This window comes from Pelophylax lessonae (genome assembly GCF_965119305.1).
Source record: "Pelophylax lessonae genome assembly, chromosome: 11".
Taxonomy (NCBI): domain Eukaryota; kingdom Metazoa; phylum Chordata; class Amphibia; order Anura; family Ranidae; genus Pelophylax; species Pelophylax lessonae.
In genome coordinates, this window is record NC_138778.1 from 72,200,941 (window position 1) to 72,224,011 (window position 23,071).

The 23,071-nt window shown below is 43.0% G+C and overlaps 1 protein-coding gene across 1 annotated transcript in view; it reads left to right on the top strand.

The window, feature by feature from the left end:
* The window catches only part of ARHGAP23 (Rho GTPase activating protein 23), a 247,147-nt gene that overhangs the window by 139,178 nt on the left and 84,898 nt on the right, over positions 1-23,071 (top strand). The window contains exons 12-14 of the mRNA XM_082271434.1: positions 11,462-11,755; positions 17,123-17,184; positions 17,265-17,389. Coding sequence (XP_082127560.1) covers positions 11,462-11,755; positions 17,123-17,184; positions 17,265-17,389 — 481 coding nt within the window. The remainder of the gene's footprint in view (positions 1-11,461; positions 11,756-17,122; positions 17,185-17,264; positions 17,390-23,071) is intronic.

The window sequence follows — 23,071 nt, forward strand, 5'->3', positions numbered from 1 at the left end:
ATGCATATTCTTAGCCCCCAAGTGCATAACTTTACGTTTATCAACATTAAACCTCATTTGCCACACAGTTTCCCAATGAAACAGTGCATTGAGGTCAGCTTGTAAGTTGGAGACATCCTGTAAAGAAGTGTTTCCACTGCAAAGCTTGGTGTCATCTGCAAAGACTAAAATGGTACTTTTAATCCCAGACCCTATATCATTTATAAAGATATTAAAAAGTAAGGGTCCACACACTGAACTTTGGGGTACACCACTGATCCATGTATGGGCAGGCTGGTTGTACTGTAGTCAATCTATTGATCAGCTTCAGTACAACCAGCATGTCAGGTTTTCTCTTTCGTTCATCGACTGACACAGCGCTCCATAAATCATAACTATTGGTTATATTACCTCCTTTAGGAGTAGGACTAGAAAGAACAAAAAATACCTGGCTACGCTCATGGGCCGTCCTCAGCTCATACACAACCCCCCTCTCTGCTCTAGGTAATCAGTTTTATTAAGGACCTAGGCTCCCGGTGCGGATCTCTGGTCCTAGCAATTTTCTCCTTCCTTACATCTTTTTTGTTTTTTCTCTCAGGAGATCCACAATCAACTGCCGGGCTGGGTGATGGGCTGGATAATCTAGATCCAGTGCCCCCCCCCCCCAGCCCTGCCAGCAAGTGTGTGCAGACTTTTTGTAGCTGATGGTGGCCATTTTCCCTTAGTCTGGCTGGTCTCCGGTGGGCGGCCATGTTTGTGTAGCCGGATGATGTCACGGGCCATTTTCCCTTAGTCTGGGAGGTGCTGGAGACAACTGAAGCCTTGTGGAGATGCCGAAGCTCCTCCTCTTCCTTCTTAGTTTCCTCTTCCTGTGCCCGGGACATATGAACAGGGATAGCGTCCATGATAATGCTGGGTTTGAATTCTCTGCGCTCCTCCGGTCTGTAGCGTGAGTCTTTGGGGGTCCCTGTTATCTCTCTCTCTGCTGATAGGTACCCTGAGCCTTGAGGGAATCCTTTAGTGGTGCCAAAAGATTGTTTTTGTACTGCAAGGTCTTCCTTTCCCTATGGAGCCTCAGGGTCACATCTCTCCCACTGACCCTCTCATGGAAGTGGCAGGTCCCTCGGAAACCCCAGCTTCCCATGGTTGCACTGATGGAGGTCCTGCAGTCCTTGGTGTCCCAGGTGGAAGTGGCATGTGGGCAAAGGCCCAAGAGGAAGCGCCTTCCCCCCTGCTCAGGCTGTCTCATCTGATTCTGAGCCTGATGCTGCCGTGGACGCGGCCAGTCCAGGGGGATTTAATATCACACCCCTGATCCATCTGATAGTTAGGATGATTCCTCCATGGTCGCAGTAGTGAATAAAAAGCCGCTGGCAGACGCACTTATTACTACGGTGCATGAGACATTAAAAATGGAGGATGCAGCTGATGTAGACACATATGCGATTGTGTCGTTTGGTACGCACAAGTCGCATTGTACTCCGAAGTTGTTTCCTTATGTGCCTTATTTTTAAAGGTTTTCCTGTATGGAAAGGGGAACAACCAAAATTACCCTTTGTGGTCCCCAAACGTTTTGCAGTACACTTCTGCAACTTCACTAGCAGGGCTGCACCAACCCAGCCCAGCAACTTCTAGGCCACCCTCTGAATGAAGCAACATTCTCATATTCAGCCAGGAAGTCCTTAATGTGATCGTTTGGTAACATCGGCTGTATAAAGTCACCAGCACAGATTCCACCTTCATTACCACCAAGAACAGCACCCACCTTTGCAGTCACGGACACAATGGGGTTTTGCGAGTCTTCCTGGACTTTCTGACTGTCAAACCCCCACTTTTCTTCTGGGGTCTGATTGGATTAGCGCAATCAGGCTGGCAGGCATTATATTTAAGCTTTCCTACCTTTTCCACTATCTCAGAGGGTTCCTACCTCTTCGTGAGACGCCTACTCCTCCAAGTTTAAACTATCTGACCTTGGCAGACTGGTGGCATACTCGCCTGCAGGCCCTTGCCAATGATCTGCGCCCATGTTTAATCACTTTGTTATCCTCCTTGGTTACTCTGTACCGTAACGCATGATTCACAGCAAATTTGGGGGAGCACATTTACGCCCCAGGTTACTGTGACTCACTGTTTAACACTGTGTCCTGTTCTCTGGCAGGGGTCAAAGTTGAGTCCCCCATCTGAGCACTAAGAAAATCCTCTCGGGAGACCCCCTGATTTGACAAACCCGCCTCAGAGGCCTCCACTTCCAATCCTGCAAGCACCTCCAGGTGACCTGAGTCAGCTTCTACTGGATCACACATCATCTGGTACATTTCATCACTATTCACGTCCTGCAGCACAGTATTAATGACTTTATCAGAGGGTTCTTCCTTCTTGGGGGCGGGCCCTGAACCTTTCAACTTTTGTTCACACAAGTGCCAAAATACGGGGCAGTCTCCTTCAATTAGCAAGTCATGAGGCAACCCTGGGATCACTCCAACTCTCAATGTAGCAGTTCCTGCTGATGTGGACAGGGTTACATGGGCCATTGGATAGTCTTTGACAACCCCATGTATAGAGACCACTGCAATCTTTTTCCCAGGTATCCGTTTTTCCCGCAACCTGTCCAATCGAAACAGGTTAACCCCACTGCGAGTCCAGAAGTGCTAAAACCTCTTGCTACAACCTTGTTTTTAGGCCGGCACATCTGCCCAGTCTTTCTCAGGCAGACCTTCCCTTGTTGCAATCTGCACAAACATTGCCAAATAAGCTTCAATGATATCTGTGGCTGACATATTTTGCAGGGTCTGCTGTACTGTGTTCCGTTGATCACCTCTCACCACTTCAGCCTATTGGGTTACTGCCTTCTGTAAGCCTGCTATCTGTTCCACCAGTAAGCGTTTTTTCTCTTGTTGCGCAGCGACTGTGCCTGTGCCTGCGTATTAACCAGTATCAGTTGCTTAATATTGCTTTATCTGATGCTTTTCCAGACTGTGCAGCTTTAACCCAGGACATGGTTTTGTCCTGCACCCCTCAAACTGCCCAATGCATCCTCTACCAACTGTCCGGATCTAAAGGGTTAACAGGCAGCTGTGAGACCGTTCCGTCAACTTAAAACGGCTTTATTCAGCAAAAAAAAAAAAAAAGGCAGACTTTGTCTGCTCAACACAATACAAGGTGTTCCGCTCATCTGTAGAACACAGTCCTTTAAATCATGTTAGCATCCCAGCCAAACAAACCTCCAGGCCAGCTCACCCAGCAGGTCATAGTCCATTTGTGCAGCCTACAAGAGAACCAAGCTAGACCAATAGACTGGTTGATAGTACCTGAGTAACCGAGTGTGAGTACCCGAGTGTGGGCACCTAAGCATTGTAAAGTACCTGTGTGTGAGTACCAGAGTGTTGTAAAGTATCTGAGTGTGAGAAATTAGAGTCAGGAAGCTAGAAAACCGCTACACAGAACAGAGTTAAATTTCACAATCCCCATTAGATTTGATTAGTGGGTACAATGTCTGGCGGGTGTGGAGATGCGACTCGGTGTACATCTTGGGGCATGTGTGCGTTCCTTGATCATGCGATATAGGGAGAATACAGCTGCACAAAATGTAACCATGTTGCTTCCCTGGAAGCTCAGGTCCTGAATCTAGGGAAGCAACTGGCAACCCCAAGAAGAATCTCCATACTGAAGGAGAGCTGGGAATGTACCCGTCGGGTGCCGGCAGGGGCCACCACAGAGGCGGGTGGAGAGACAAGGGTGCAGGCATCAGAGCAGAGTAGCTGGGTGACAGGTTGGGTAGAAGGGAACAAGGCTGGTCTTGGGCTGGAGCATCCCAATAAATACGCCCTGTTGCGTGATGTTAGGAAAACCAGTCAGGGACCAGTATTGCTGGAGCAGAGCAATGCCCCTAGCTGGCAGGGGTTGAACTCCTCCAGTGAGGGCGGGAACAAGGCTAAGGGTCAGGAAAGACAGATTCTGGTGGTAGGGGACTCAGTTATTAGAAGGACAAAGAGGGCAATCTGTCAAAAAGACAGCAAGTGCCGAACGGTCTGTTGTTTTACTGGGCGCTAGGGTTCGGCACATCACTTTGGACAGATTACTGGGTGGGGCTGGGAAAGGCCCAGTTGTCATGGTACACATGGGTACCAACGACCAAATCAGAGGGAAATGGAAAGTCCTAAAAAAACGATTTCAGGGACTTAGGCGCTAAATACTACCTGTACCTCGAGCCACGCCAGAGAGGCAGCGGGAGATTAGAGAAGTAAACAAGTGGCTGAGGAGCTGGTGTAGTAAGGAGGGTTTCGGGTTCCTGGTCAACTGGGCCGACTTCTCAGTCGGCCACCGGCACTTTAGTAAGGACGGTTTGCACCTAAATGGGGAGGGTGCAGCCGTACTGGGAGAGAGGATGGCCAACAAGTTAGAGGGGCTTTTAAACTAGGTGATGGGGGGGAGGGTACAGATGTAGAATTAGCCAGCGGAAAGCAAGGTTCAGCAGGCAGAAATGGGGGCATTAGCGGTAGATTACTCAGTTTCTAAACCTATGGTGGGTAGGGGAAAAATCAAATGTAGCCTAAAAATATTAAACGAGGATACAGTATGCAGCCGGACAAAACTACGAGGTTTGTATACCAATGCTAGAAGCCTGGCCAACAAGATGGGAGAGCTGGAGCTGCTAATGTAGGAGGAGGATTTAGATTTTGTGGGAATGTCAGAGATTTGCTTTGACAGCTCTCATAACTGGCTGGTGATCATTCAGGGGTATTCCCTATATCGCAGGGATGGAGGAGGTAGAAAAGGGGGAGGGGTATGTCTGTATATTAAGAACAGTGTCCTGGTAAATATGAGGGACGACATCACAAATGGAAATGAGGAGGTAGAATCCATATGGGTAGAACTTCAAAGGGAAGGCACTATAGGGAAAGTAATATTGGGCACATGCTATAGGCCCCCAAACCAGAGGGAGGAGGGGGAGGCGGACCTCCTATCACAGCTTGGAATGGCAGCAAGGATAGGAAATATCATTATAATGGGGGACTTAAATTATCCAGATATAGACTGGGTAGAAGCAACCGCACATTCGTCTAAGGCTCAGCAGTTCCTAAATGTTTTGCAGGACAAGTTCATGGGTCAGATGGTGAACGCACCGACAAGAAAAAATGCGGTACTAGACCTACTAATTACCAACAATACTGACCTGATCACGGATATAGAAATACAGGGCAACTTAGGAAACAGTGATCAAAGGTCAATCAGTTTCATTATAAATCATGGAAGTAGGAAACATAAGGTTAATATAAGGACACTGAATTTCAAAAGCGCTAACTTGCCTAAACTGCGCTCCTTGCTAGACAATATCAAATGGGATAGAACCCTGGGAACAAAGAACACGGAGGAAAAATGGGAGTGCTTTAAGAATTTTAGGTATGCAGGCAGGAGGTTGTGCTTAGCTGAGAAAACTCCTCTCCTGAAGGCTCCTATGATGCATGACATCATTTGCTTAGGCATGGAAACCAGAAAGTAACTAAAGTAATGTAAAAAAAAAAAAAGTTTAAAACAAGTAAATCTGATCTAATTTCCTATCTTTTTACTAATGTTAGTACTTTAGGTGGGGGTGGCCTTGTTCAAATGAAGTTAACCACTTGCCGTCTGCTCACTCGAGCACTACTGCGGCAAAGTGGTTGGTTATCGTCTGTCGACGTAGACCTACGTCGCCAGACAATCCCCCTTCTCGGCGGCGCGCGCGCGCCGCCGGAGGCTCGCTTCAGTCACAGCGGGAGTCGGGCCAGGGGAGAAGCAGCGGCGATCGCCGCCGCTCTTCCCCGATCGTCGGGGATCGAGTGTGGAGATCCGCCTGCTTGTGTAAACACAAGCGGGCGGATCTCCTAAGTGACAGGCAGGGTCAGATTGCAGGGTTCAGCATAGCTGAACCCTGGATCTGTCCTTGTGTCACACAGTCACCTCCCCCCACACACGTCAGTAAGCACCAGGCATACATTAAACCCTCCCTCTCCAATAAAATTAACCCCTTCCCTGCCAGTGTCATTTTTACAGTAACAGTGCATATATATAGCACTGATTACTGTAGTAATGTCACTGGTACCCCCAAAAGTGTCAAAAATGTCAGTCAGGGGTCCGATCTGTCCGCCACAATGTCACAGTCCCGCAAAAAAAAAATCGCAGATCGCAGCCATTACGCGTTAAAAAAAAAAACCCACCAAAAATGACATAAATCTTTCCCTTAGTAAACGCAATAACTTTTGCGCAAACCAATCAAAATACGCTTATTGTGATTTTTTTTTTTTTACCAAACCTATGTAGCATAAAACAAATTGGCCAAAAATTTAAAAAAATTTTGATTTTTACATTTTTTGGGGGGAATTTCATATAAAAAAAATGTGAAAAATATTGTTATTTTTTCAAAATTTACGCTATTTTTTTGTTTATAGCGCAAAAAGTAAAAATCGCACAGGTGATCAAATACCACCAAAAGAAAGTTCTGTTTGTGGGGAAAAAAAGGACATAAATTTCGTTTGGGTATGGCGTCGCACGACCGCGCAATTGTCAGTTAAAGTCGCACAGTGCCGAATCGCAAAAAGTGGCTCAGACGTAAGACAGCAAAATCCTCTAGTGGTAAAGTGGTTAAAAGCCTTAAGCCTGCCAGAGGCAGTTGGAATGTTTGAGAATCATCTGAACCCATCCGATCTGGGTGCCTTTCCTGTCATCCTATCTTTGAGAGCAAGGAAAAATTCCTCCTCAGTTATCAGTTTATTAAGCTCTTTATAATCTGTGCTTGACAAATTCAGTAAACCAGATTCTAAAAGTTAGTGTTCTTTTAAAGTCTGTTCATGGTCTCTGCATTTAAGGGTATAATGAGAAATTAAAAAATCTTTGAAACAAGATGCAATCTCTACAGGCGTCATAGCTTTATGACTCGGAGAGGTCAGGATTTGAGGGATGAAGGTTTGTGTATCGTATAGAAAAACACTGGGACCCAGATTATAGGTAAAAAGGATTTGTCATGTCCATATATCAATTTACAAAGACAAATGTTTTAGAGAGCAAACATGGTTTGCCTCATATACCCCTCATGGACTTAATGACAAATACCATAGTAAATAGTATGATTTTATTAGAAAAAACAGCATTAAAAACAGTACATATATATATGCCCACATTGCTATAGGCATATTACGTGAGTATACAAAGTATAAGATAAAAACAATGGACTATTAAACATCCAATGGTGTAGTTGTCTGACAATACAGGATGACACCTAACATGTTTCGGACTTGTAGAGGTATTGTCCTTCTTCAGAGGTTACATCCAAGTCTAACAACACATATGCCCAATGAGGATTAGTATGGTAGTCCAATACTAGTTCACAAGAAAACCATAGAGATATTGGCTGCTGGTGCCTGTTGGTGGAGGAGCTCAATTGCTGAGAGGCTGTGGCAAGTGTGGTGTAAAGCTAGCAGGCCAGCTAGAACTGCATAGGTCACAAGGATCCGGGGCAGGTATTGCTACCTATAAGCCCTAAATTTAGCTGTAACATCAAAAAATAGTAACAAAACAGTAAATTTACAGATTTTCTATATGCCTATTAAATATAGACAATGATATTTAAGAAAAATTGAAGAATGTGTGCTTGGAACCAATCGTGTAGAGACAGTCATAGGGATTTCAAGCTAATTATTGTTAGAACATATTCTGACACCTGCTGCTACATGTGCCACAAAAATGTTCAATGCAATACGATCAGGTGATAACCTGGGTTGTGATATCAAAACTAAAAGAAAAAGTGACAAATGTAGACATACTTTATCACAGAAGAAAAGGAATTTACAGAGAGTGTTGCTCTGCAGCTGACTGAGGCACATGTTTTATGCAACTGCTCTGCATGGTATAATTGTATTTCTTCACTTAGCATGATTCACATTTATTGATTCACAATTACTATATGCACTTTATTATAGATGTGACGCATCATGTGGCTATATGTGATTTATTATTGCATTCTTATGTTTTTTTTATCAAGACTGCTTTATAATGATTTATATATATATATATAATATGACAGCTTAAATGCCCACCGAAAACCAAATAAGGGTATAAGCTATCCCAAGCGTTTCAAATGAGGACCACTCACCAATAAATAAATTGGCTATGCAGCTACTTAACTAAAACATATGGAAAAAGATATATAATAGATAGATACTCAACAATATCCCTATATATATATATAGTAGCGCAAACTTGTCAAGAAGCAAGTGCCAAAAAATACTGTGCCCACTGCACAAAAGTCCGAAATGCAATAAATGTCACATAGGCAGCAGGAAAAAGTTCAGAAATGACTCAAACAGTCCATATTCCTTCACTCTATCTCCTGGGATGATAATGTACAAAGACGTGTTTCTTAAAAGGATCACCACCACCACCGTGCTCCAAGGGGGGAGGAGAATTGCCCACTCACCAGATGCTGTGGCCCAACCTACTTTCGTGTTTGAGCATTCAGGCTTATAATGATGATCACTGGTCCAGAGTATCCACAACAGGAATCACACCAGCACAGTCAAAAAAATCTCAGCAGCATATGGGCAGGAGAGAACATAATCCCAATAGCGTGATACCGTTTAAAAGGGTTTTATTAAATAAAAAATAAAACATAAGGTAACACACTCACATGTCTTGTATGTCATCAAACGCAAAAAAACACGAATAGGAGAGGGATGCCCTTCGGAAGATGATGTCCAGGCTCCACGCCATGGACGCCGCGCCTTCTGGGTAATCCGAACTCCTCTTACACAGCCTGGTTACACCGCCTGGTCACGCCCCGACGCGTTTCGTGGTTTCCACTTCTTCCCCGGGAGCGTGACCGCGGCGGCTTGGCGGTAACCTTAAATACCCATGCCCATCAACATCAATCTTTGAGCCCTGTAGGATTAAATATAGAGTTGGATTTAAATTGTTTTATTAGTGATTATTGATTTTAGTTTCCAACTCTATATTATATTATTTTATACTTGATCTTTTTTATTTGATCTTTCATCTTTGGATGATGTGCGTTGGGAGGACCGTGATCCCTCAAAGTGTCCGCACACACAAATGTCCCTAAGCTTGTGACTCATGCTGTCTAGCGTTGGTTATGGGCTTAGGGTCATTTTAAATATTTTAATGATTTTACTTATTTATATTTTTAGTTTTGCCTATTAGTTTCCAGTAGATTCGTGTTCTTTTTTCTGGTGTGACATGTTTTTGTCTATTATTATGATATTTTTGGTATATGGATTAAACTTCCATACAAATTTTCCTTACACTGTTACACTTCCATTGGTAGATGGCGCTGTTGTGCATAGTGTACTGAGTACACATAAATAACTTCTTGGTCTTCCTGGTGGGTGGAGTCCATACATCCGGCCGGGACTCTATGTTATTATTATTCCCGGTCATGAAGTCCTTACATCCGGCTGGGAATCCGTGCTATTATTGTTCCGGGTCATATGTCAATTAAGGAGGAAGTTTTAGCTGATTGGGCGTAAAGCTGAATCACTATGATTGGTCAGAGCACGATCGTCACTACCAATGGAAAGTGATGTGATTTACAGCGTTTTTATTATGTATATACACTTGTGATTTTGTATGTATACTATCGGTCCATTGGTGGTTGAGTGGTTGGTGTTTTTTTGCTTTCAGCATAAGGGTGCAATTAACTTCCGGTGTGTTATACTTCCGGGTCGTAGGACGGCCCATTGTAGTGAATAGCGGCGAGATAGAGGGTTACTGTGCTGTCTTAGCCTGCTATTGGCCAGTATTCTACAGGCATCCACCAATAACCGATGGTGTGAACCTCGGATCTACCCTACTTCCGGGTTATAGGGTAATATACCATAGAGATTAGTGAATTGAGAGGAAGTGATCCTGTAAATCTAGTCTGTGATTGGTCGACACACCTGAGCAACCACCAATGGCCGATGATGTCAACCCTGGCCCCGCCCTGTGGGTTGATGGGCATGGGTATTTAAGGTTACCGCCAAGCCGCCGCGGTCACGCTCCCGGGGAAGAAGTGGAAATCACGAAACGCGTCGGGGCGTGACCAGGCGGTGTAACCAGGCTGTGTAAGAGGAGTTCGGATTACCCAGAAGGCGCGGCGTCCACGGCGTGGAGCCTGGACATCATCTTCCGAAGGGCATCCCTCTCCTATTCGTGACTGTTTTTTTGCGTTTGATGACATACAAGACATGTGAGTGTTACCTTATGTTTTATTTAATAAAACCCTTTTAAACGGTATCACGCTATTGGGATTATGTTCTCTCCTCCCCATATGCTGCTGAGCTTTTTTTGACTGTGCTGGTGTGATTCCTGTTGTGGATACTCTGGACCAGTGATCATCATTATAAGCCTGAATGCTCAAACACGAAAGTGGGTTGGGCCACAGCATCTGGTGAGTGGGCAATTCTCCTCCCCCCTTGGAAGCACGGTGGTGGTGGTGATCCTTTTAAGAAACACGTCTTTGTACATTATCATCCCAGGAGATAGAGTGAAGGAATATGGACTGTTTGAGTCATTTCTGAACTTTTTCCTGCTGCCTATGTGACATTTATTGCATTTCGGACTTTTGTGCAGTGGGCACAGTATTTTTTGGCACTTGCTTCTTGACAAGTTTGCGCTACTATATATATATAGGGATATTGTTGAGTATCTATCTATTATATATCTTTTTCTATATATATATATATTTTTTTTTTAGCACATCTACTATCTTCACTTATATTAGTATTTTTAGACCAGTCTGGAAAAACGCCTATCCAGTCCTTTATTTTTAATTATTATCTTTCCTTTCTACTGCTTGAAAAAAAATCTCTAATAATCTTATATTTGTCAGGTTTTGGGCAGTGTGGTAAGGACACAAAGATAAGACATTTAGCAGTTGTGAATTCATGGTCTGAAGTTCTGATATGTTGTGTCTTTTCCATCAGACTGGCACTTTGGTCCCCACCTAGCATACTGTATATATGAACGAACAGTCCTACCTGTCCTAGGCAGGAGTCCATACAGTTTCTCAGAATAAATGAAACAGCGGTGAACCTTTTTGCAGTAACTGAAATGGAAAACAGGCAGGACTTTGCAATTTATTAACATTTTATGAGAACTGGATCCAAGATGGCTGCTGGAGATTGTCACATAATCAGGGCTGCTGTGAAGGCAATACAGCCAGCCCTCCTGTACTGGGCCCAGGCCCCATCAGTTCAATAGGTCAAAAGGGGCACCCGGTAACTGTAGGCTGTAAAGGGCCCCATGATTTTTAACAGCAGCCCTGCACATAATAGCTCTATATTTTAATGGCCAAATGCATTACTGCATGGAACCCCATGCACTGTGAGTCTAGGCTGGTAGACCCAGCATGTTCTTATCTGAGGCAGTTGTTCTCTGAGCCCAAGGCATTGTTAGACTTTTTACTTGTTTGAGTTTTCCAGTGTTGATCAGTTGTCTGTTTTTGTTTTTGTAGAAAGTTGGCAGTGGGCTTCGCCAGTGGAAAAGAATGTATTCCATCCTGCGCCCTCATTATCTCTTCTTGCACAAGGAGCGCCCAGAATCGCGGGGCCTAGGGATAGGTGAAGAGGAGCAGCCAATCAGCATCCTCGGAAGCCTGGTGGACATCTCTTACAGCGAGACCAAGAGGAAACACGTCTTCCGGCTGACAACGCCTGATTTCTGCGAATATCTCTTTCAAGCTGAGGATCGAGATGACATGTTAAGCTGGGTCAAAACTATCAGGGAGAACAGCCGAATTGATGGGGAGGTAATTTTTTGTTTCTAAAGTTGGCAGCTGGGAGACTGTAATTACAAAAATTCACCTGGAAGAAGACTCTACGATATAATGAAGTTTGACATTTAATACTGTGTGTGCTGGTGGTATGCTATCAGTGATATGCATGTACAGTATCTCACAAAAGTGAGTACACACTTCACATTTTTGTAAATATTTTATTAAATCTGTTCATGTGACAACACTGAAGAAATGACACTTTGCTACAATGTAAAGTAGTGAGTGTACAGCTTGTATAACAGTGTAAATTTGCTGTCCCCTCAAACTCAACACACAGCCATTAATGTCTAAACTCCTGGCAACAAAGGTGAGTACACCCCTAAGTGAAAATGTCCGAATTGAGCTCAATTAGCCATTTTCTCTACCCATGGTCTTGTGACTCGTTAGTGTTACAAGATTTCAGGTGCGAATGGGGAGCAGGTGTGTTAAATTTGGTGTTATCGCTCTCTCTCATACTGGTCACTGGAAGTTCAATGTGGTACCTCATGGCAAACAACTCTGAGGATCTGAAAAAAAAAGAATTGTTGGTCTACATAAAGATGGCCTGGGCTATAAGAAGATTGCAGCACGGTGGCCAAGACCATACAGCGGTTTAACAGGACATTTCCTGCTCAGAACTGGCCTCGCCATGATCGACCGAAGAAGTTGAATGCACGTGCTCAGCATCGTATCCAGAGGTTGTCTTTGGGAAATAGACCTATGAGTACTGCCAGCATTGCTGCAGAGGTTGAAGGGGTGGGGGGTCAGTCTGTCAGTGCTGAAACCATATGCCGCACACTGCATCAAATTGGTCTGCATGGCTGTCGTCCCAGAAGGAAGCCTCTTCTAAGGATGATGCACAAGAAAGCCCGCAAACAGTTTGCTGAAAACAAGCAGACTAAGGACATGGATTACTGGAACCATGTCCTGTGGTCTAATGAGACCGAGATAAACTTATTTGGTTCAGATGATGTCAAGCTTGTGGGGCGGCAACCAGGTGAGGAGTACAAAGACAAGTGTCTCTTGCCTACAGTCAAGCATGGTGGTGGGAGTGTCATGGTCTGGGGCTGCATGAGTGCTGCCAGCACTGGGGAGCTAAGTTTATTGAGGGAACCATGAATTTCACCATGTACTGTGACATACTGAAGCAGAGCATGATCCCCTCCCTTCAGAGACTGGGCCGAAAGGCAGTATTCCAACATAACGACCCTAAACACACTTCCAAGATGACCACTGCCTTGCTAAAGATGCTGGGTAAAGGTGATGGACTGGCCAAGCATGTCTTCAGATCTAAAACCTATTTAGCATCTGTGGGGCATCCTCAAACGGAAGGAGGAAGAGCGCAAGGTCTCTAACATCCACCAGCCCTGTGATGTCATGGAGGAGTGGAAAAGGACTCCAGTGGCAACCTGTGAAGCTCTGGTGAACTCCATGCCCAAGAAGGTTAAGGCAGTGCTGGAAAATAATGGTGGCCACACAAAATATTGACATTTGGGCCCAATTTCGACATTTATACACTTTTGTTGCCAGCGGTTTAGATATTAATGGCTGTGTGTTGAGTTTACATTGTAGCAAAGTGTCATTTCTTCAGTGTTGTCACATGAAAAGATATAATAAAATATTTACAAAAATGTGAGGAGTGTTCTTACTTTTGGGAGGTACTGTATGTGATGAATATCAGCTTAGTTTAACTATAAGTGACACCAAAGCATAAAGCAAAAACACCCAAAACATAACCACATTTGGAGTGGATTCAAGCTGTGGCTTAATATGCTTCTGAAAAACAATCAAGTATTTACCAATTTAAAAAAAAAGGCTAGTTCCCATCTATCCTAATCTCTACCACCCTTCAGCATTTCGTTTGGTACAAAAAAGACACGATTTAAAGTGGAAGGCAAGTCGAAACCTAACTGAGCTTAAATTTGCTCCCACCCCAATTCTATATGCCCTGTAAAAGGAAAGATGTGTATACTTATTCTGTAGTCGCTCCAGTCCAGTCAGGTGATCGAGTCCCAGCACTAGCTTCAGTGTGGAGGAGGGAAAGCTGACAACGCATGCCCCATAGTAAGCCTGTGGATGACTTCATCGCCCAGTCTCTGCAGCCGTTGTCAGCACTCTCTTCATTGAAGGCTGCCGCTGGAGAGATCATGTGACCGGATCGGCGCGTTCTCAGAATAGGTAAGTAAATCTTCCTTTTTACAGGATAGCTAGAATGTGCTTAGAATGGAAATGGGAGTAGATTTAAGCTTGGTTAGGTTTTGACTTGCCTTACATTTTAATATATCAAAGTATGTGTAAATATTAGGGAACTTTCTGTATAATAAATATGCTCTGTGTGATGGTAAGAAGTAGGACTGAAACAAATCGATTATGAAAATAATTGTCAACTATTTTCGTAATCGATTAATCGGTCAGCCGATTAGTTGTCCTGCATACAGAATGCATTATATGTTTACATATCGGAGAATACAGTGCAACGCACATACAGCTCAGTACACCGTCCATACATGTATGTAGATGGCAGAGAACTTGTGAATTTGTGAGGAGCAGTGCCTCATGGGAAATGTAGTCCTGGACAAGAGAAGGAACCAAGTGACTATAAAGGCACAGGGTTTTTTACCTTGCTATAGGGACACTCTGTTCAGTACTATACTTTGCTGCTCCCTATAGGGGCACTTTGAAGGCAGGAGGGGCCAGAAGTGCCGTGGGGGTGGGTGGGCAGAAGAGGAGAATCAGTGCTGCTCTGTGCAAAATCATTACACAGCGAGGGTGAGTATGACAAGATTATTGTTAAAAAGAAAAAAAAAACAACGTTTACAATCACTTTAAGGTTTCTGTGCAGGGAAGATCAGCATCTGAACCCAGAGAAGGTGGAGGCCGATAGACTAGAGGTGATATAAGGCATTACAATTATATTTAAAAAGTTTACTCGTATTGTGCATTAAATTTAAAATTATTATATCCATGAAAAAAAATGTCTCAGCTTTTATTACTACTTTAATATAAAAATTTTATTTTCCCCCCTCCACCCTTCATATAGATTCATGTCTGACTCCCAGTTAAAATATCCTGCATATCCAACTTCTGGGCATATTTTTTTATATACATACACATGATAAAAGATATAATACTTCACTGTTTCACAGCAGAAATTATATTACAGTAGTGATATCTGCTGTTTTTTTTACTAGAAAGGGCTATTTTTTTTTTTTTTTAACCCCATCATGATAGGTGATAAAAAAAAAAAAAGCATGCTGCTGCTATTAAATGTCTTATGCTGCCCATACATGTATTGGATTTTTGGCCAAAAATATTTGCATCTATATTTGTATATTCGTTAAATGGACGAGTGATGTTTGAAAATTCCACTTGCTTTTAACATTAAATTTTAAAATGAATATAACTTCTGAGCAAAAACCACATACACTATTTTGAGAAGTTTTCTATTCTGCTCCTTCAAATTTTCCTGTCACTGTGGTTAACAACAAACACCGAATAGACCCCACTATGGTTAGAAAAATCGGATGAATGTTTTTAAAAATTTTCTAAAAAAATGTAGTTTGTGTATGGCCAGCATAAGTTAAAGCAGGCCCAGGGAGCTTATATCCATCTACCTGCCTATTAATAGGTCTATCATGAATATTCTATACCAATCCAGTCTGAAAGTTTGCAAAACAGTGTTTTAGGACTTTTAAAAATATTAATCTCTGAGTCTGATATGTACCACATTTAAACCTACAATAATACATATATCTGTCTCAAAGTGGATTAAATATCCAACTACATAGCTGGATATTTATATTTACCACTGCACATAGATATTCAATAATATTAAAGTGGAGTTCCACCCATTTTTGGAACTTTAGATCTATGTAATCCCCTTTAAAACGGCTTTTACCAATGGAAACTTTTTTTTTTTGCTAGTAAATACCTTAATTTCTGCTTTATTCCTCCTCACCTCACTTCCGGGGTCCGATCGGCGATGACGTCATTCGGCGATTCGCAGTGTCTGCTGGGATGTATTCTATTCCAGAAATCTCGCAGTAGCTGAGCTGTAGTGAGCCGTGCCTGCCCCGCCTTCGCCCCGCCTCCTCTCATTAAGTTGTATTGTATGAATGTATTAAGGCCGTTCTCTGCCCCGCCTCTGCCCGCCCCACCTCCTCTCATTGGTTGTATTGTATGAATGTAATAAGGCTGTTCTCTGCCCCGCCTCCGCCCCGCCTCCTCTCATTGGTTGTATTGTATGAATGTATTAAGGCCGTTTTCTGCCCCACCTCCGCCCCGCCTCCTCTCTTTGAGTTGTATTGTATGAATACAACTCAATCAGAGGAGGCGGGCAGAGGGGGCGGAGGCGGGGCAGAGAACGGCCTTAATACATTCATACAATACAACCAATGAGAGGAGGCGGGGCAGAGAACAGCCTTAATACATTCATACAATACAACCAATGAGAGGAGGCGGGGCGGGGCAGGCACGGCTCACTACAGCTCAGCTACTGCGAGATTTCTGGAATAGAATACATCCCAGCAGACACTGCGAATCGTCGAATGACGTCATCGCCGATCGGACCCGGAAGTGAGGAGAGGAGGAATAAAGCAGAAATTAAGGTATTTACTAGCAAAAAAAAAAAAAAGTTTCCATTGGTAAAAGCCGTTTTAAAGGGGATTACATACAGCTATGTATTCCAACCTATTAAAAATGGGTGGAACTCCGCTTTAACTAAATTATACACCAACTTATTTTTATTCTTTGAGGTTTTTAATCCGATTAGTCGATTAATCAAAACCATAATCGGCCAACTAATCGTTTATGAAAATAATCGTTAGTTGCAGCCCTAGTAAGAAGAATAAGGGTACTTTCACACGGGCGGTCGGATCAGATCAGCCTGTCAGTTTTTTAGGCGGATCTGATCGGATCATCCATGCATCCCTATGGGGCAGCGGATGTCAGCGGAGACATGTCCGCTGCCATCCGCATCCGATCCGTGAAATACGGATGGATGGAAACCCTATTTTCCATCCATCCAGGGGATCGGCTCAGATGAGAGCGGACAGGCGGTCCGCTCTCATCCGATTCCCCATAGAGATACATGGGGCTCTGACACCTTCCTCTCCGCACACAGAGTGGAGAGGGAGCTGTCACCTGCCTGCTCAGCGGGGGATCTGTGTATTTTTATCGATCCCCCGCTGAGCAGCACGGATCCGCCTACGAAGGCGGACCGTGTGAAAGAAGCCTAAGGGATCTTTATGTGTATGGGTGAAGATGCACATATCTATAGGCAAATGTAGTGCCAGAGTGGATGCTGAGCTCTGATATTCTTGATGAAGAAAGATAATGGAGTTTTTACTTTATTCCCTCAAGGACCCCAGCTTTGCTAGCCATGCTTTAATCAAAGAAAAACTCAATGAATATCGCAAAGTGAGGTAAGACACATCTCTACATAGCAGAAACACACTTCCCTTTATTTGTCACTATCTAATTTTCTCCTTTTGGTATATTATAGTGAATCTGGGGCCAAATTGGACACATCCCCTAAAGGAACACGAAGCTTAGGAATTCGATCAGATCTCTTATGGGCAAGTGGACTGGCAGCACCACGTTCACCAAAGCAAGATGGTGCTGTAAAAGGTTGGTCTGAGTGTGCATTTTTCCATCTTTTATCAGTAATCCTTATACTTAAAGCTAAACGCCAACTAAACTTTTTTTTTTTTTTTTTTTAAGATTTGGACAGACTGGAGAAAAGTTATAATTTCTGTAAAAAATGTATTTCTGTCTATAAACCTTTTGGGAAAATGTACTCTTGTTATTCATGTTATTTTGATGTTCTTACGATAACTATAGGGTGTGAGGATCACAGGGACAGGAATAGGAATGTACAGGCAGCAATACAAAGTTTTCATATGAAACTATTGGGTTTTACTGCCATCTACAGGAGGATTTGGAAACTGGCAAACAAAAAGCTTGTGGGTAGCCTGATATAACCTTCTTACCCCCAGCATGCTTTAATTACTAGTGCTCTAGAAGGATGGACCGCTTTTCTATGATCTGCTGAGAAAAGTCTATCCTTTTTTCATTCGCTTTTTTGTCTTCAATCATAATTACTTTCATTCAGTCAAGATTCAACTACAAGCTGCTTGAGCTGGTCTCTACACTCAACTATCCAGGAAGGCATACCCTTAAAGCCCAACTCTAGGATTGAATTAACCCCGTTCTACCCCTCTTGCTCACCCTTTTCTGACTGATCAGTGGGAAAAAAAAATGTCTAAATTCCTCTTACTTTAAGCTGCAATCATTTAATCATCTATTGCCATTTGAAATCCCCATTTCCTATCAGTTTATCACGAGTTAATGCTTTGGGTCTAAGCATTAATGTCATCTGCTGGGTGGAGTGCTGCTTGCTGCACATTCTTTTGCGCCAATAAGTAGTAAAGATGTACCTTCCTGCCCCTGGATTGCATGTGACACAGGGATTTATTCTCCGTTCATCTGTGCTGCTCATCTAGAGTTATCTGGTCCGCTCTGGCCATCTGAACCACTCCTGCTTCCAGCAACTGGTTTGTGAGTATCCAAGGCCTTGCCTTGTACCCTACATTGCTACATTGCCCCCACCTTGCGGTGTAACATGTCATATTCCAGACCCGTGGAGAACAGTCTGCTGCCCCAGGTGCCTCTAACTCACAGTCCAATTAACCGTTTTGGTGCTATCTTCTGTGCACCCCCCGAAGGACCTGACACTGACGACCTGGAGTTTTGCCCTCTGCTTAAGTCTGTCATTATTGGAGACTTCTTCTGTTCTGCCTCCTTGGCTGTTTCCCTAGGAGGATTTTATTGAAATTTGCAACATTGTATGGGCCAAATTGCAACTTTGATTACTGACTTTAACTGCAGAGGTCATAAGCATGGTTCCACACCTTCTCTTGATCTGCCCACAACATTAGCATCCTCTGAGCTGTCAGACATTGAGATTCTGAATCTTCTAAGTCTTTCCCAGACGACACTTCACCTGAGGAGTGGTAGGCTTCTGCCATTACTCCCAGTCTTGGAGAGGCAGTATTGGATCTAAGTGATGAAGTTTGCACCACTTTAAAACTTTAGGATCAGTCTACAGCTTCTACAAGTGCTGTTTCCAGCTGAGGCTGGACTAGGGTCTATAAGACTGCTAAAAGGCCCCTTTTAAAACCTTGTTTTCTCTGATGGGCCCTGCTTTACAACCTACCCTGGCCATCACATCAGTCGACTAAACGTTAGCTTACTGGGCTAAGGCCTTGAGAAGGAATCCACATTCCTTTTAAGATGATCCCATACTTAGAGGGTGATTATAGTCAAATATATATTTATTCAAGTTTTAGTGTATCCAAACAGCAAAGCACAGAAAAGAGCCAGTAGGTTTTAGAATTGTAGAAAACGAATAATGGAAACCATTAGGGAGAGGGTATACATCCAAAGACCAGGAACAGAAACTGGTATTTGTTAGAACTGACATACAGTATGTGACAAACAAAAAACAATACGAGTCTGTCCAACGTTGTTCTTATATTGAAAAAAAGGTGTTTTAATGTCTGTTGGGGCGGAGCTTCAGATCAACCGTAATGACTGCAGATTTAGGCATATCCCATGAAATAGACAAGTGGAAGAAAAAGAGTAGATGTGGTAAGAGAAGCAAAGAAAGACAGACAAAAGAAGGCGTGGGTCTCAAGGGTATTCTGAGGCCCGGAAATGAGGCGGGAGTAATAGGAAGAAGATCCCTTCTGATAAAGGGAGCTCCAACTCAAGATAACAAGGGGGGGGGGGCACAAAGATCCTTTTGCTCCATCTTAATCAACTACCAGGGAAGAGGACGTAGGAACATCCCTTCCAGGGAGAGAAATTATATGTTTAAGAGAGTCTGACGATGAAAAATGTATTCAGACATACTAGAGTGTAGTGAATTTGTCGTTGTTATCCATATCAAGGGCTAGCATTTCCTCCATTTGCGTAATGTCATTTAGGGTGGCTACTCAAAGGAAAAATAGGAGGAAAACAGTCAATTTCCAAAAACGCAGTACTTAAAGCGTTTAAAGCCCATGTCTGTAGCTTTAACGGTCACGTCCATCTTTCGCTGAATGTTACATCACAGAACAGGACAGTTATGTACTTGCATACAATTTGTAACAGATAAAATGTTCCAGCCAAAATTAAAAATTGTTCATAGTGTAGGGATCCCTCACTACAGTCCCCACCATCCCCAGACCAAGGCTCGGCCCACCCCCTAAGAGGCATGTAACCACTGAGGCCACCTGAACTGCAGCTTAAATAATAAATAGAGTTAATAAATAAAAACATATATATTTCATTTAGAAGCGAGTCTAGAATAGTAAATCAAATAATTCATCAGAGCGGCCCTTATTCCAACCCTTATGTACTTCAGAGTGGGTGGGATAAAGGGCCCCTCTGATGGATTATTTGATTTTCTATCCTAGCTTCCCTTCTGCAATGAACATACATGTATCTAATTACTACCTCTATATTATTTTAGCTGCAGTTCCGGTGGGTTTGTTTCCTGAACTGTGTTTTTCTATGCCTTTTAACCTTCTTCTGGGGCTTGAAGGAGTGTTCTCTCAATGCCTAAAGTAATGCTGTTTATGAATAAATGAATATTACAGCGCTTGCTAATGAATGTATACATAAATATAAAGTGACTAAAGTTCTAGAAATAAGTTGCCAGGTGAAAACAGTCCATATATAAACAAATCTAAAGAATGTACAAAGATGCAAAAAGTGTATCAAGAATTCATCAAAAAATTATAAAAAAAATCAATACATTTTTTTTTTTTTAAATTCAATAAAAAATACTCAAAGAAGTCAGTAAATAGTCCAATAACTAGTGCAGTAGTGCTCAAAACTATGTCAGTGCTCCTTCGAATTTCTTTTAAGTAAGGTGCTCATTATTGCCAAGGTGCCACACTCCCCTCATGTACCCCTACTCACCAGAAATAAAGACCCTCTGTTGGGTCAGATGTGGCTAATTAGAGGTGAGTCCTGGACGACTTATGAGGGAATTGTCCGAACAAAATGCTTGCTTCTGCTTCCTTGGTGGGCTCAGCCCAATTAAAATGAAGAAATCATAGCATAATACTGCATGGATAATTTATTGATAAAACCGCAATCAAATATACTCACAAGCGAGTAAAAAATACAGGCAGCAGATCTACAACCGAATACTTCCTGGAACGCCGACTTGCGTGCATTCCACCGAAGAACAGGAAGTGACGTAGGCGGTTAGCTTATGCCTGAAATTGTGTCTACGCGTTTCGCCTGCCTCCCCGAGCGTCATCAATGGTGTTTATTTTTTTATTTTTTAAAGAAACAAGACTTTACAGTCACTTTTAGGTTTTACAGTTAACAAGCATGAAAACAATCCCAGTTAGAGCAGGTGTTCTGTTCCCTCTATAATCCAGGTAAACATACGATGTCTTCACACTAAACATATATGATTACTGGAAAGGGAGTCAGGTTATCTCTGGTTTAGTCTGCATGAGTCCATTGTCTAGAACTCTATTCTGTACACAAGAGTGTTTACAGAATAACCACTTGCCTACTGGGCACTTAAAACCCCCTTCCTGCCCAGGTCAGTTTTCAGCTTTCAGCGCTGTTGCAATTTGAATGACAATTGCGCGGTCATGCAACGCTGTACCCAAATTTAATTTTTATAATTTTTTCAATCAAATAGAGCTTTCTTTTGGTGGTATTTATTCACCACTGGGGTTTTTATTTTTTGCTTAATAAACAAAAAAAGACTGAACATTTTGGGAAAAAAAAAACGTTTTTATAGTTTGTTATAAAATTTATAAAGTAATTTTTCACCTTCATTGATGTGCACTGATGTGGCGGCACTGATGGACACTGATAGGCTGCACTAATAAGGTGCCACTTATGGGCACTGATAAGGGGGCACTGAAGGGCACTGATAGGTGGCACTAATAGGTGGTACTCATTGGCACTGGTAGGTGGCACTGATGGGCACTGGTAGGTGACACTGATATGCAGCATTGATGATGGGGCACTGATAGTTGGCACTGGTAGGTGGCACTGACCTGCACTGGTGAGCAATGGTAGGTGGCACTGGTGGACAATGGTAGGTGGCACTGGTGGGCACACATGTGGCAGCATTGGCTCTTCCTCTTCTGGACTGATGTCCCTCTGACAGGAGCCAGCGATTGGCTTTTTTTTTCTCCTCACGCTGTCAGCTCATTGGCTGACAGCTGATCACGTGGTAAGGGGCTGGGACCGTCTCATTGACTCGCTGATCTCAGAGCGAGTTGCGTGAAGGCAGTCTTTTTCACTGATTCTATATTTTATATGACTTATCATTTTTTTTTTGTATCAATCCAATGACACTGTGGGTTTGGCGAGAGTCTTCAAGCAGACTTTGGTGTCTGAATACTCACCTCATCCCCTGATCAATATGGCGGAATATCAAGGCAGCCAAGTACTTACAGTTGTGCTCATAAGTTTACATACCCTGGCAGAATTTAGGATTTCTTGGCCATATGGTATATTTCTTGGAATATGAATGATAACACAAAAACTTTTCTTTCACTCATGGTTAGTGTTTGGCTGAAGCCATTTATTATCAATCAACTGTGTTTACTATTTTTAAATCATAATGACAACAGAAACTACCCAAATGACCCTGATCAAAAGTTTACATACCCCAGTTCTTAATACCGTGTATTACTCCCTTTAACATCAATGATAGCTTGAAGTCTTTTGTGGATCAGGCTCTTTATCTTCTCAGATGGTAAAGCTGGCCATTCTTCCTGGCAAAAAGTCTCCAGTTCCTGTAAATTCTTGGGCTGTCTTGCATAAACTGCACTTTTTGAGATCTCCCCAGAGTGGCTCAATGATATTGAGGTCAGGAGACTTAGATGGCCACTCCAGAACCTTCACTTTATCCTGCTGTAGTCAATGACAGGTCGACTTGGCCTTGTGTTTAGGATCATTGTCATGTTGGAATGTCCAAGTGCGTCCCATGTGCAGCTTCCGGGCTGATGAATGCAAATGTTCCTCCAGTATTTGTTGATAACATTCTACATTCATCTTGCCATCAATTCTGACCAATTTTTTTATGTGCCTTTTGTAGCTCACACATCCCCAAAACATCAGCGATCCACCTCCGTGTTTCACAGTAGGAATGGTGTACCTTTCATCATAGGCCTTGTTGACTCCTCTCCAAATGTAGCGTTTATGTTTGTGGCCAAAAAGCTCTACCTGACCGTGGTTTGGTTTCAACAGAACCCCTCATTTTCCACTTCTTGATTATGAACACTG